General features: G+C 31.7%; 1 protein-coding gene across 3 annotated transcripts in view; it reads right to left on the bottom strand.

Annotated features, from left to right (window-relative positions):
• Nucleotides 1-16077, bottom strand: part of LOC145333966 (uncharacterized) — a 79575-nt gene that overhangs the window by 25613 nt on the left and 37885 nt on the right. For all 3 annotated transcript variants that reach the window (XM_080179229.1, XM_080179227.1, XM_080179228.1), the window contains 4 exons: nucleotides 2619-2700; nucleotides 885-966; nucleotides 352-441; nucleotides 43-111 (listed from right to left, as the gene is read on the bottom strand). In XM_080179229.1, the coding sequence (XP_080035355.1) occupies nucleotides 43-111; nucleotides 352-441; nucleotides 885-966; nucleotides 2619-2700 (323 nt within the window). The remainder of the gene's footprint in view (nucleotides 1-42; nucleotides 112-351; nucleotides 442-884; nucleotides 967-2618; nucleotides 2701-16077) is intronic.

The following is a 16077-nucleotide window of genomic DNA, read 5'->3' as shown; positions in this document are numbered from 1 at the left end:
ACATGAGTTTTAGTAAGAGTAAAAAATTGAGTAAAATTTTACCTTAGCTTGAGAAAATTTTGGTGGGAGAAAAGGTAGAACTCTAGTAGCACCTGCTATAACATTTTTCTCCTAAAATAGATATATATTATTTTATATCTTTCTATCTTGGTATCTAGCTAGGTAGATAGTTAAAAAGTTAGAACTCTAGTAGCCCTTGCTATTACATTTTTCTCCTAAAAAATATACAGATATTATTCTATGTCTTTCTATCTTGGAATCTAGATAGACAGCAATATAATATAGGTAGCAATTTTTACATTTTGCCTTCAATGCCTTGATCATTATTAAGTCAAATTGTTTTAATTTTACCTCTTCTTCTGCCTGTACTTCCTCTTTGATAGGGACATTCTTTCTCTTACGGCCCTTGTTGATTTCTGATGGTTTGATCACGTGACAATCCTTCAAATTTCATACTTATGTTTTATGTTTATTAGCATCTTGACTAGAAATTTTGTTTTTGTCTGTTTATTTGTCAAATGTGTGCAAGTTTGTCTGTCTGTTCGTCTGTCCGTGTGGTGTGTCTGTCTATTTTTCTCTTTATGTTTGTCTGTCTCTATATCTATATGTCTGTCTATCTATTCATCTGTCTGTTTATTTATCTGTTGTCTGCCTGCTTTCATTTTAGCTTTTCTGTCTGTATGTTTGTAGGTATGTCTGTATTTGGTATCATATCAATAAGTGATTTTGAAATTTTATCTCTATCTATCTTTCCATCTACAAATGTATCTATCTAACTTTCTATCTATCTATATATATATATTTCTCTCTATCTATCTACCTGACTATCTATCTATCTGACTTTCTATATGTCTTTCTATATGTCTATCTATATATCTATCTACCTGACTATCATCGTCTCCTCTGCTAGACAGTGTGGACAGTGAACTCAAACTTTCACCAGAATTACGACGTACATGGGACCTGGTTAGGGTACATACATACAGACAAGGGTTAAGGGACAGATGTAAAAAGGGGACAGATACCCGAATAGATCTTAGTTAAGTGTAACTAAACCTGGATAAACTCTAGAGGACATTTACATCACAAGTTCTTATTTTAGTGTACCTAAATTACTGTGGTCTCTAGAGGACAGGTACACCACAGATATCCTATTTTGGTAAACTTAAACTTAGATAACTTCTAGAGGACAGGTCCACCACAAAGATCCTATTTTGGTGTACCTAAACCTGGATAACCTCTAGAGGACAGGTACGCCCTTAAGTCTTATTTTAGTATACCTGAACCTGGATAACCTCTAGAGGACAGGTACACCACAAGGTCTTATTTTGGTGTACCTGAACCTGGATAACCTCTCGAGGACAGGTACGCCCTAAAGTCTTATTTTAGTATACCTGAACCTGAATAACCTCTCGAGGAAAGGCACGCCCTAAAGTCTTATTTTGGTGTATCTGAACCTGGATAACCTCTAGAGGACAGGCACGCCCTAAAGTCTTATTTTAGTATACCTGAACCTGAATAACCTCTAGAGGACAGGTACGCCCTAAAGTCTTATTTTGGTGTATCTGAACCTGAATTACCTCTAGAGGACAGGTACGCCCTAAAGTCTTATTTTGGTGTATCTGAACCTGAATACCCTCTAGAGGACAGGTACGCCCTAAAGTCTTATTTTGGTGTATCTGAACCTGAATTACCTCTAGAGGACAGGTACGCCCTAAAGTCTTATTTTGGTGTATCTGAACCTGAATAACCTCTAGAGGACAGGTACGCCCTAAAGTCTTATTTTGGTGTATCTGAACCTGAATACCCTCTAGAGGACAGGTACGCCCTAAAGTCTTATTTTGGTGTATCTGAACCTGAATTACCTCTAGAGGACAGGTACGCCCTAAAGTCTTATTTTGGTGTATCTGAACCTGAATAACCTCTAGAGGACAGGTACGCCCTAAAGTCTTATTTTGGTGTATCTGAACCTGAATAACCTCTAGAGGACAGGTACGCCCTAAAGTCTTATTTTGGTGTATCTGAACCTGGATAACCTCTAGAGGACAGGTACGCCCTAAAGTCTTATTTTGGTGTATCTGAACCTGAATAACCTCTAGAGGACAGGTACGCCCTAAAGTCTTATTTTGGTGTATCTGAACCTGGATAACCTCTAGAGGACAGGTACGCCCTAAAGTCTTATTTTGGTGTATCTGAACCTGGATAACCTCTAAAGGACAGTTACGCCCTAAAGTCTTATTTTAGTGTATCTGAACCTGAATAACCTCTAGAGGACAGGTACGCCCTAAAGTCTTATTTTGGTGTATCTGAACCTGGATAACCTCTCGAGGACAGGCACGCCATAAAGTCTTATTTTGGTAGACCTGAACCTGAATAACCTTTAGAGGACAGGTACACTCAAAGTTCTTTTGATGAAGATGAACCTTTATAATTTTTAGCGGAATGGTACATTAATGTTCCGCATCTGACATAGCAGCAATAGTCAATATCTTCATATTTACCCCTTTTTGTTAAACGTATTGATTATTTTCATGATTTCAGTTACATTATTATTTTAGAAGCGACGCCTCTCAATCAGGCCTCTCTATACATATTGACTGTATGTATGTACGTCCCTGTTGAGAGCCGGTGTGAGTAGGTCTGGTGGGGGGAGGGGAGGGGGAGGTGGAGCTCCTCCACTGTGGGTTACACCTTCCACATCTGAAAATAGGAGATAATTATTAGATTTTTAATAACCACTTTCATAAACAGGGTACTTTAATATTTGATACAAATTGTTTATCATCATTGGGGCTGTACATCAAAATTCTGGCTATATTTTTTAGCCTCCAGGTAAACAACATTTTACAATTTAAAAAATAATCTGGAACTTTAAACATAATCTATATATGGCAATAACTTAAAAAGAAAAGAAAAAAAATACATCTAAATATTCTGTATTTTTTTTATAGAAATATTATTATAAAAATTAATATTGTTATTATAAGCTGGTAAGCCTAATAACATAAGTATTATAACAATCATTGTTCTATTTAGTATACAGGGATGGGATAATTAACAATAAATAAATTTTTAATAAAATTTAGTGCAAAAGAAAATTTATGCACAACCACAATTATTATAGACAAAATTACCCCCCTTCTGTTCAATATAGCCGATGGTGTATATTTTCTTTTAATGAACTTTCAATAAAAGTCACCACTAAGTTTTCAGCAAAAAAATGAGTGAATGTGTTATAAAACTTTGGAAACAATATAATTTATAATTCAAATGTCTCCTCCCTCCCTGAACTAAACGTCTTTTCTTAATAATACAATAGAAAAATAATTATTATAGAGTGATGATTAATAGATCGAAGGTTTTAACTGCCAATTTACCTAAGAACAAATATTTCCGAATCATTTTTCGACTAAACTTTTTAACTACTGCTGCTAAATCATACGATTAACATTTAATGTAGTATGACTAGGGTGATTGCCTTGGCACATAAGATTCAAAATTCATAGGCAATTAGGACTCTTAGACAAAGTGCAGCAACCAATAGGTTGCAATAAAAATAATAAATTTTTTTTTGCATTCTATTGTTACTAGAAATAGATTTATAAACGGTGGGCTATAGCATCCGCAAAAGCGTCACAATTGAATTTTACAATAACAGGACTGTAAATTTTAATGGTACCCAAAATTTTAAAAAACACGCTCTTCCATTCGTAGATTTAGAGTCTTTGGGTACTTTTATTTAATCTATGATGGATTCTACAAACTAGCAGTGTCCAAACTTTTCAGCAGTAAGTTCAATCTTTAAAAGAAGTAATATGTTTGTAATAATCAATGCATCAATTGTCTTATCCTTTTAAATCCCTGGATAATGTAATGAAATCAAGAAAAAAAGGATAAGACAATGATACACATCCCATACTATGATAAACAAAATTACCCCTTCTGTAGATTAAACTATTTGTTGAAGTGTTTAAAATCAACAAATCATAATTTAATAAAAGTATAAGGTGTAAGTTTGTACGTGTCATATTAATTTGCGGAATTTATTGCCTTGGCGGCATAAAAAAAATGCGGTAATGATGTCACACTAAAATAATAATCCTATATGAAAAGAACATTAAGCCATTTATTGTTCTTATTTGATAGCGTGGCTTCTCTATATAAAAGTTGCAGGATGTCTATGAGGCTGTGGGAGTGTATGTATGTTAGTGTGTACCAAAGTATCTAATTAACCGCAGAACCGATATGGTTCTCCTAAAGTTCCTCTAAGAGAGACGTAACCGCTAGTATTTAACACTGTAAGGTTCTATTGACGATGACATGTAAATTCAGAGTCCGTTTATGTACAGTACATATGCATTTTACTCGAGGTACAAATCTACATTTTTTTTGGAAGCATGGTTATTTTAAAAAAACTATCAGACAGACAAAAAATCAAAATTTTAAAAACACTACCATACAAATAAAAAAACCCTACTTAATTCAATTCTTACTCGAGTATATAAAAATGCAATATTATTTAGTTATATTATAAAAGATATATAATGTTAAAGGAAAGTCTAATCTACAAAAATGTTTTTTTTCATTATTAAAAGGAGTTTAAATGTAGGACCAACCTGTAACCCTTGGAAAGCCCCTAGGGTCTAGGGCAAAGCCATCAGTTTTAATAAAAAGCATGACAAGATTTATAAAAACTTTTAACAGAAACTTTGAGAGATTTATATTATAAAAAAAACAATTTAAAATTTAAGACATACTATAGAATAATTTTGGATTTTTAGAAATTATGAAACAAACTTCAAAGGTACGGGTGCAACATTAACCCCTCTTCCTACCCGCCCTGCCAAGCGGACCAAGAAAATCTTCTAAAAAACAAAAAGGACCAAGGAAATCTTTAGCAAAAAAAAAATTAATAAATAAAAATGGGGGGGGGATTTTTTTGTTTTTGGGGGGGTTGGGGGTGTCCCACCCCCACAGAAAATAGCTTAAAACCACCACAGGACCAATAGGTATATACCCTGAGGAGTAGAATCCGATCGGTTCAGTGGTTACCGAGATCTTAAGGGACAGACATACATCGTTCTACTTTGTATTATAGATATATGAACTTAAAATTACCATTTTTTTCAATAGTTAAACACTAGAAAACGTCTAGAAAGTTTTTATTCCAACATAAAATATATGTGCTTAACTTTTAGACAACTTATTTAAAGCATGTAAGATTAAGCTTCACTTTTATCTATCTATCTATCTATCTATCTATCTATCTATCTATCTATCTATCTATCTATCTATCTATCTATCTATCTATCTATCTATCTATCTATCTATCTATCTATCTATCTATCTATCTATCTATCTATCTATCTATCTATCTATCTATCTATCTATCTATCTATCTATCTATCTACCTTGTAAAGACCTCAGAGCACAGTGTAAACAGTGCAACATAATTGTAACTACTGCCAAGGGTGGGGCCTTGGTTTTCTGAACACCCTCCCCTAACAAAATTTTCTGGACAACTCCCCCCCCCCCCCCCTTGTTTACTGGAAATTTATTACTCCCAGTTGATGTTAACAAGAATGATATTATGCTTTTATGCAGTACAACAATATCTCAAAACTTATTTAGGATACATATTTCAATAAATTTGAATATTTGGAATTTTTAAACTACCTAACCTATTTATTTGAATTTTCACAAATAAATAATGAATTAGGGACATTAAACTATAAATTTTACTGGTTCTCTCATTCAAAGGCTCAACATTTTTGGTGTTCTTTTATCAGATATTGATTAATTGGTTCAGAAATGTGCAAACTTTTTAACAAATAATCTTGACATACACATTATGTTATTGTCCATTGTCTTATCACTTAAGATCCCTGGAAATACGCTAAAACTCATAAAAAAAATTACAACCTACTTTAATCATAGGGTCGCTTCGCTACAAAAAAGGAGTAATACACATGTACGAGAAAAATAACCATAAATATTTGCCATATTTGGGTGATTCCAAAGACACTATGGTAAAGTATTCTAACATATCAGAAGCAGGCTAATTTGGATCAACATTTTTATTGTTATACTATAATATTATGAAACTTAGAAACCAGAAATTTTTGAATTGCGAAAAGTCACAAAAAGTGAATTTGTAAGGGTGGGGGGTTAACTTTTAATATTAATATGGTTCAATAATCATAAAATATTTGTATTATGTGGGGGGATGTGTTAATAAAAGATTTGTTTATATTATACAACATCTAGGAGCTCTGAAATCAAAAGGGCTAGAAATATAGCTTAATACCATCCTAAGTCTTAAATCTGAAAATGAAATCGCCTAAAGTTTGTGAAGTTTACCTAAATTAGAGAACCCAATAAGTTTAGTAGTTTTTGAATTCTTAAGCTTATTTTTTTTTCTCATTTGTTAGTTTATTTCAAAGTAGCAGTGTGCTATCTTTAATCTACAAAAAGGGTAGTTTTGTTTATAACAATTGAGGATCTACCTACATTAATTTAAAGTCATTGAGCGATTTAAAGAAATGCTTATGATAAATTACAATTCTATATACAAAAATATTTTAAAAGTGTTCTATCTTAGACTCTAAAAGCAGGTTGATAACTTGTGCATTAGTCCTTCATATGTAACTAGCGGCTACGCTACTCTAGAGACCACTTCCAATTAAAGTGTCCTCGGTTTTTTTTTCTAGTGGCGCATATTCTGAGGGAATGATGGTACCCTCGCCAAAAATTGCACTAAACCTTTCAAGGAAAATCAAATTGGTTCTTATATAAAGATTATCTCATTAAAAATAATAATTGTTCGAAAATTATTGAAAACTAAAAACAATATCCTTATATGTTTTTACATTACAGCCAATATTGCAAATACATATTCTAAAGTAGTATGCTGTGTTTCCACTAATATATGAGAAAGATCGTATATAGCATCATAAATATGTAAGCTTTTAGTCCTGGGTAGGTTTAATGCTATTTTCCCGGGGGTTGATGGAAAGGTATAAATAACCAACCAAGGACATACTTATATTTCTCGTATTCATTCGAATCCGGTGGATAGGAACCGGTTCTCATCCATACGAAAAAACTATGTCTAGCATCGTATTATATCCAGCTTTCTACGAATATAAAAATATACAATCATAAAATTAAAACCAGTTTTTTTAGCCCATGCCTTCGGAACCACGGGGCTAAAAAACTTGTTTTAATCTTATAATTATCCTTATATATCCGCGGAAAGCCGTTTATAATACGAGGAAAGAAATAACTATTTTAGGACTTAAAAATAGCATGCTTAAAATAGACGTTCGGACTTTTTGGTAACAATTATAAGGTTGCTACGCTTTCGAAATTTGTCATAGGAATCATCATGTTTTAAATCGATTAAGCAATTCTAAGATATCTAAATAAACGAATTTATCTTTTGAATAGATAATCAGGGCCTTTATGGGAAAAGACAGTGAAAAATAAATTAATGTACCCCAAATTATAATAAAATTACCCCTTCTATAGACTAAAATTATTGGTGGAAAACATTGAACATTACTAGTTTGTAACACCTAGTAAAGATTCAATAAAGGCCTCTCAAAAGTTTTTAAGTCACCGAATGAGATAACAAATTGGGAAGGGGGTAGACAATAGACATATGTTGGGACTTTTAGCGATTATAATGAACTTTATATTTTTCTGCTTTTATAAAACACGAGAACAATAATATTTTATAATGATTATTTTTGTATCATTTAAAACAATTTTAAACTTTAGTTTCTATCTGTTTCAAGGTTTAGATATAAAAGTCTATATTATCATAAAAAATTGTTTAAAAACAGAATGCCTCATAGTAATAAGGACATACTAACATTTAAAAACTTTTTGATTTTGATTTCTCTAATATTATGCCTAATTGCCCTAGAAATCTCCTCAATCATATCATGAAACACGTTGGAGTAAAAATGTCTTTAAGATGTACGTGTTTTTATTTTTGATAATAAGTATAGATTTGCCAGGATTTTGAAATTATACTAAAATCATCATGAAAAGGATCAATAGGATCGGACACACGGATCAGGGATGGAGAGAACATTGTGCTGTTTATTGTCTAGTCCCCAAAATATTATAATATCATTATTTTATGCGTTGGTTTTCAAAAGTTTCAACTACTAATTGTAATCTACAGAGGGGGTAATTTTTGTGTATCATTATTGGGGATGTACTTTAATTTATCAGCTATTGTCTTATCCCTTTAGATCCCTGCTTACAGACCGACCCAAATCGTAGAAAAGCTTATGTTTTAAAAATAATACTTTTTTATAATAAACTTTGTTGATATGTACTTTAAATAGTCTATAATCATTTAATTAGTAGGATACAATTGATACCGGGTGCCAAAGGACAATAAAAGATAGCTAGCTAGATAGATAATGATAGTTAGCTAGATAGATAGTTGTTGGTAAACAATTAGTATTGTTTTAAGTATATATCTTTGTAGATAGATATTTAGATAAAACAATAATATTATAGATAGATAGATAAGAAAATAGATAAGATAGAAAGACACACCATGATATATAGATAGTCAGATAAATAGATAGTAAATAAGATAGATTGGTAGTTAGATAGATAGCTGTGAGAGATTCTCGCATAACCTGATAAAAGTTTCTACAGCTGGCTAATATAATGATACAACCTATCCTACAGCATATTTTGACTTTACTCCATCCCCTCCCATGATCATGGATTAACCAATATTGACCAATATATAAGGATTATATTAGCAACCTAAATTAACAACAAAATTATCCTTTCACAATATTCACTTATTCTATATCCATTTTTCCACGTAAAAATATTTTCCATTCAAATAAGACTACAAACAAATTTCATAATACAAAGGAGTAGTTGCAAGAAATGCATTTGAACTTAATTTATTAAACCGCACTTTTTTCCTGGTCAACGGTTTAAACTACATCTATATGGCATATATTTTAAAGAATTTCAATTTTTGACCACGTAGTTTTTAAAATATGAAGATTTAAAAATCGTATTTTTGTGATATATACAATTTTTAAAGCTAGCTTATTTTCACAAAAACAGCATTGCGACTAATTGCTTGTTATTTATTGTACTACAAAATTAAAATGTTTTATGGTATATTTGTAACTTTTGCTTGAAATAATTTTTTCGAAACGCACTTCATGCAACTATCCCTTTTAAAAAGAATAATTTAGACAACCACCCAGACGAAATTCGATAAATAGGTTACTAGACTTGTTAGGGTTGGGACAATTGATAATAAATTGATGTATATTTTCAATAATAATAAACAAAATTACCCCCACTTTATATTAAAAAACAAACTAATTAAAATTCAATTAAAGTAGCCATGTAATAAGATAAAACTTTGAGTACCACAATATTCTACAATCTAATCTCCTTTCCCTCTTTGACAAAAATAAAGTAAAATACTTGCTAACCTAATTATGGTTGTTTTTATCCTTGTTGATTGAAATGAAGCTGCTTTAAAATTGCTGAGTTTACAAAATTATTTTTGTAGTAATGACATTAATAAAAACAATCTGATTAAGTCTATAACTCTACAGTGATACTTTAGCATTAAACTGTTTATAGAACCCGCAATTATTGTTTTACAAACCTTGATTTTTGTAATCATTTATATTTATGCTAAAAATCTGAAAGTCCTTATTGGCAGGGATCTAAAGGGATACGACTATGGCAGATAAGTTGATGTACTCCCCCAATGATAATAAACCTTCTATAGATAGATTAGTGGTTGGAAGGTTTTGATTTTCAACTTAATAAACCAACCAATCAAAAATTAATAAAAGTCTCCAAAGTTGTTAAGTCAACCAATAAGAAAATGTTATTAGAAAACTTTGGGGACTTGTGTAATAAACTGCCCATTGTCCTCTCTCTCCATGGCATATTTTGGGGTGAGATACCTCCCCTCTCTAATGAGAAATCGCTCCTGGAAAAAAAAAATTCCCCACCCCCACTTTAGGGGAAATAACGCTAGTTATGCATTATTATTTGCTTTGTTTAGAGTCTTAAGTATGCCAAAACTCCTTTATTTGCTCTAATAAGGAAACACTCCAAATTTTCATGATGTATGATTGTTTGACACAGTTTACACAGACACAGACACTCCCTACTACTCAGGGATCTCAAGGGATAAGACAATGGACGATAAATTTGATGTACATCCCACTGGCAAAAAAAAACTTTCTCATGAATAAAAGTGCTGGTTAATGATCCAACCAAAACAAATTTTAAAAGTAACCATTGTTTTAAGTTAATAAATAAGAAACAGTAATATAAAACTTCAGGTACTAGTGTAATTTACAGTCCAATGACTCCTCCCTCCCTGCTTTATACACCTCTAGGATATGGATAACTAATCTTAATAAATAGTTATTTTGGAACCTAGTAATAGTGTCTAACTTTTTATCTTCGTGACGTAACAAAAATCCATCTCTTTTCTAGAGGTTTCCTTTCCCACCTCCCCTCTCATCCTTCGATTTTTGTTACGTCACAAAGATAAAAAGTTAGACACTATTACTAGGTTCTTATTTTGTAACGCGTCTGATATTTACATCGACATTTACATATGGCCTTATATAAGAGAGGTTATAATTGACAATACATCGATATTCTAATGACTACAATGTTGATATAATTAAAAAAAAAATTTTAATAGGGTAATGCTATAAAAAATTACATGACGATGATTTGTCAGCTATTACCATTTAGCCGACATAAATAGGATGTCATAAGAATAAATCTAATTTAAAAATTACCACTTCTATAGATTGAATTATTGGTTGAAAAGTTTGGGTACCAGTGTAATTTACATGCCAAAGTCCCCTTCTTCCCTTAATTTTCGACTTTTGTAATTTAAGTATTAATTTAAAGAATAATTTTCTCCCTCCTATCCCCTTGCAGAAAATTATTCATGATTTTATAACGTAGCTACTCTTTCATATTATTAGTCCAAAATTCCTTTAAAAATAGTTTGAATTTTTGCTTTATCGTTTCTTTTTAGTAACTGTTTAGCTGGGATCTTAAGGGATAAGACAATGGACGATAAATTAATCTACTTCCACAATGATGACTAACAAAAAACTCTTACTCTAGAATAAGAATATTGTTGGAAAAGTTTAAACACTTTAAGCTTGTAAAAATCAATATTTTATAAGGCGTATCATTAGAGTAAAATACTAGAGGGAGAAAGGGTTATATAACTGTATCTCCCCATCTGGCAGCTGCCTTGTGCAACCTTTCTATTGGGTCAATGAAAATCAACCAATGGTGTCGCTTATATTAACACAGCCAAGTAGCAGAAAATAATTTAGAAGCAGACGAAAGAGGTCTTTGAAAAAGGAAGGGAGGTAGTTGTCTGTATATACATCTATACTATAGATCTGTTGGCGTATCTAAAGTTTTAAGCCTGTATATGACGGAACGTGTTTATAAAACTTTGGGTTCCAGTGAAATTTACACTAGGAAGAAAGAGACATTACAGTTTGATCGGTGGTTTCCAAAATAGAAGTGTCCAAACGTTTCAGCTAATGATTTTATTCAATCATTACTAGCGTCTTCGCCACCTAAAAGCCTCTAGGGGCACTTGAGGAGGGGTAGTAAAATTGGGATCAACCACCTCAACCTCAACATTTTTAGTTTTAATCTTAAATAAAAATTTTAAAAAATTTTGTGGGGTTGTATTTTTTTCTGGGAGCGATTTCTCTTAGGTGGTTCAGCAGTTAGCAAACAAACAGACAAACATCCTGTTACTTTATCATAAGGACTAGCAGCTACGCCCCTAGAGGCCTCTAGTGACACTTTAAATGTTTTTGACTGTAAAAGTCTCTACGTTACTTCTTTATGTTTCGATACCTCTTTATGTTACGTTAAAGTCTCCCATCTCATTTCCTTTGTCATTTCTCTTGGGAGGGTGGATGTACTCTCCCCCAAAATAGTTATAAACCTTTACAGAACCCATGAGAAATGAGCGAGATCCTTCGGTGAAGACACACAGACATCCTGTTACTTTAGAATAAGGATTTGTAATATGCATCAATTTATCATCATTGTCTTATTCCTCAAGATTCATCGCCTTTTTCAATAAAATCCCAATTTTAATGTATGGTAAGTATTGACGTTTTTTCTCGATAAATAGGAAAATTTAAAGTTAACAACAAAGATGATTTTTTTATAAACAGGGATGACTCCGTCCATAAGTTAATCCATAAATAAAAAAAACATGGATTGACAAACTAACAAAGTATGCTAGAAAACATAAAAAAATCACAAAACCTTATGAAAGGACGTCCAATGGGGGTGTGGGCAGAAAGAAAAAATAATTTATGGTAGCCTTAGCATAGACAACCCCCCAATTAAAAATAAAACAGAAATTTGACCACCCCTCTTAAACATTTGAAAACCCCCTATTTTACCCCATCCCCCAAAGCAAAAGCTTTGACGTCCTTGTATGTATGTATTTTGTAGAATTACCAAAAGAAAGCTGGACAAAGTAAATCATATTCTAGATGCTCATTTAAATGAAAATCTTTTCTGAAAAATGTAAAGTGATTGTTCCAACCATTTATCTGATCTTAGCAGACATACACACAGACAGATAGACTGACAGACATCCTGTTACTTTAGTTTATAGAATTATAAAATAAATATAAATATCCTTATTTTATTGACCATTTAGAAGGTTTTATTATCAATTTTATTTTCATAAAATGTTGAAAATTATTTTTCTCTGCAAAATTATACAGGGATCTGATGGGATAAGGCTATGGACAAAATATATCTTGTTATCATTGCACTCATGATAAACAAAATTGTCTCAAAAATGTTGGTACCCAAAGTTTTTAGGCCAGGGTTTTAATCTAACTTGGGTGACCAGCAAGATTTACAGACTAATGTCCCCTTCCTCCTTCATAAAGTACGATAAAAAATATTGTAATATATTATTATATGTACATTCACATTCTCACGTCACTGATTAATACATTAGACAGCTTTCCGCGGATATAAAAATAAAAAAATATCAGATGTTTGCCCCAAAATGCCGAAAAAAAGTGGTATTAATTTTATTTAGTGGTATTTTAATATTCTGGGAAAATTATCTACAACACGATGCTTTACATGATTTTTCAGTATGGCTTAGAACCAGTTCTAATCCAGTGGATAATAACAACTTTCAAAGCCCTACTTGAAAATTAATTTATCTTTTATTTTACCTATCCCTAATATTTCTGATTTAAACCTTATCTAAAGGATAGAAAATGTTTTCTTAAAACAGATTTATTTTAAGAAGATAGAGTATTCGTACAAAACATTCAGAATATATTTTTTTTGCAATTTTAACAAATACTAGAGAAGTATATGAATATGTATCATATAAGATATCGTAAACTGATAGATATATACTTAAACAATTATATGGTTAGGTTTTAGGCTATTTTAACCGCAAAAATCTTTGTTTTTAGAAAGCTTTTAATTTGATTGGGTATGTGAAGGGATCTTAAGGGGAAAATAAGGTTGATAAATTGAAAACATCTCCAATGATTGACTATTTTGCTTTCGAGGCAATTTGTCGTATTTTTAAAATGGCCTTTCATAGGTTATTTTATGTTAGGTTAGGTTATATTAGGTTAGGTGATTGCCCTACAGGGTTAGGCAATTGGCCCCGTAGTTTTGGTAAAAGTTTTAGTTTTAAACCCAAACAGTTTTTTCAAAATTTGGCACTATGGTAATTTATAGTCTAATACCCCTTCCTTCCTGGGTAAGTAACACTATACGAAAGAACAATTTTAAAGATTTTATTGAGCAAAGAAAAGTTCAATATATTTTGTTAAAATTACAAATTAGGTTTTTATTAGGAGTATATTTTTCCCCCGGGGCCAACAGAACTTTAAAGAACATAGTTTTAATTTTAATTTTGACTTTAATTAAATTTGGCTGTATTACAGAAACAATTTACCTCTCTAGACAGCTAAAAATGTCGTTCCTACGACGTTGTAAGAAAGTAATTAAATAAATAGCAATTTTTTGATTATTGGAAGCTAATATGTGTCAAAAATTGTATACATATAATGGTTTACTGACAGTACCTGCCACTAATTTTATTTTTATTATACAATTCGTCGTTTATTGTAGAGAATTTTGAATATAAATTCAAAATATGGAAGGGGGGGAGGGGAGGGGATATTTTTTTGTTTAATTGTTAGGTTAGGTTAGGTTATATTGGGTACCTTGTGGCTCCGCAAGATTTGGGCGATGTAGACACGGGCAAAAAATAACCCCTCCCCCTTATCTTATTTTCAGTTCATCCTTATACTAAATTAACAGGATGTTTGTCTGTTTGTGTATCTGTGTGTCTGTACCGAAGGATCTCGCTAACCGCTGAACCGATCGGGTTCTCCTTAACAGGGTAGCTTCTCATACGTCCCGGGAAGGTTTATAACTACTTTCTTTGGGGGGATAGGACACCCCAAACCCCCCAAAAATGAAAATATCCCCCCAAAAAAATAAAAAAAAATATTTTTTTAACTAAAATTAAAAATAATAAGATTAAAACCAGTTTTTTTAGCCGGTGCCTTCGGCACCTCGGGTTTAAAAAAATAGTTTTAATCTTATAATTGTACATTCTATATTCGCGGAAAGCCGTTTATAATACGATGCGAGAAATAACTACAACTGTTATTATGACAAACATTAAATTGCTGCGATATTTATTTATTATTTCTGCAATAATTATTTAATATATTTTCATTGAACAAACGTACATGAGAGTATTTTTCAGCAGAAAAAAAGATAAGATTGACAAAATTTTAGTGCGAACAGGAATACTCATTCTAATTTTAATTTTTAAAAGCTAAATTTAATTATTCGTTTAGGTTAGGTAAATTTAGAGAGAAACAAGCCCTCTAGAAATAGGACCCCATTGGGCTAGAAATGAGTAATTTTTCAACAAAGTGGTGTTAGTGTTTGTCAGGGATCTAAAGAGATAAGACTAATGGACGATAAATTGATGTACATCCCCAAAAAAATTTGATAAAATAGATTGATTGAACTTATAACATACATGATGATACACAATATTACCCCTTTTGTAGATTAAAATAATTGAATAAAATCTAAGACTCTGCTAGTTTTTACCAACCAAATCAAGAGTATAAATAAAAGTTTTCAAGCATTAAACAAATGAAAGAAAGAACGAATGATTTGGGTACTAGTATAATTTACAGGCCAATGTCCATTCCCTCCCTGGGTGTTGGAACAAAATTGCTGCGCTGACTATGGACAAATTTAAAATTGTTTTCATATTAAATATTCAGATCTCTGATTCAAGTCTCAAATTCATTTAAAATTAAAACTTTAATCCGCTTGTCTAACTTTAAAATATTTTTTTTTTCTTTCAATTTTACTTGATTTTTAATATTGCAGTAAAAATGTAGGTATGTACATACGAAAATGATACAACTAGCGACTACGCCCATAGGGAAAAGGGGGGTTCTTCGCCATAAAATATAGTTTTAAAATACAAAACTTCATCCCCCATATATCTATAAACCTTTCTTAGGCCTATTAGAAGCTTCACTGTAAAGGAGAATCATATCGGTCCAGTTGTTAGCGGTATTTTACTACAGACTGACAGGCACTATTTTACTTTTTATATATCAGCTCCTAAAATAACAGCAGTAGGTCTCGTTTTGAAACATGCGCAATGAAAAATATACCTTTGTTGTTAAATACACAAAAGAACACTTTAAACTTAAATTATTAACATTCCTAGATGTCTCAAACGGTGTATTATCAATTTCACAAATTGTAAATTATCTCATCTTGTTCATTGGCTAAAAACTTGGTTACTATCAATGATTGGTTGGTTTCAGAAGTCCAAACTTTTAAATAATTTTAAACCACAGATGGGATAATTTAGCTCATCATCAATGGGGACGAATTTCAATGTTATTTTAAAGATATGAATGGAATGATGAACAGACAGACAAACAAAAAACAGTGTTG

The sequence above is a fragment of the Acartia tonsa genome, chromosome 12, assembly GCF_053477335.1.
Source record: "Acartia tonsa isolate MP-2025a chromosome 12, ASM5347733v1, whole genome shotgun sequence".
Classification (NCBI taxonomy): Eukaryota; Metazoa; Arthropoda; class Copepoda; order Calanoida; family Acartiidae; genus Acartia; species Acartia tonsa.
This window is presented reverse-complemented; position numbering and strand designations above follow the sequence as displayed.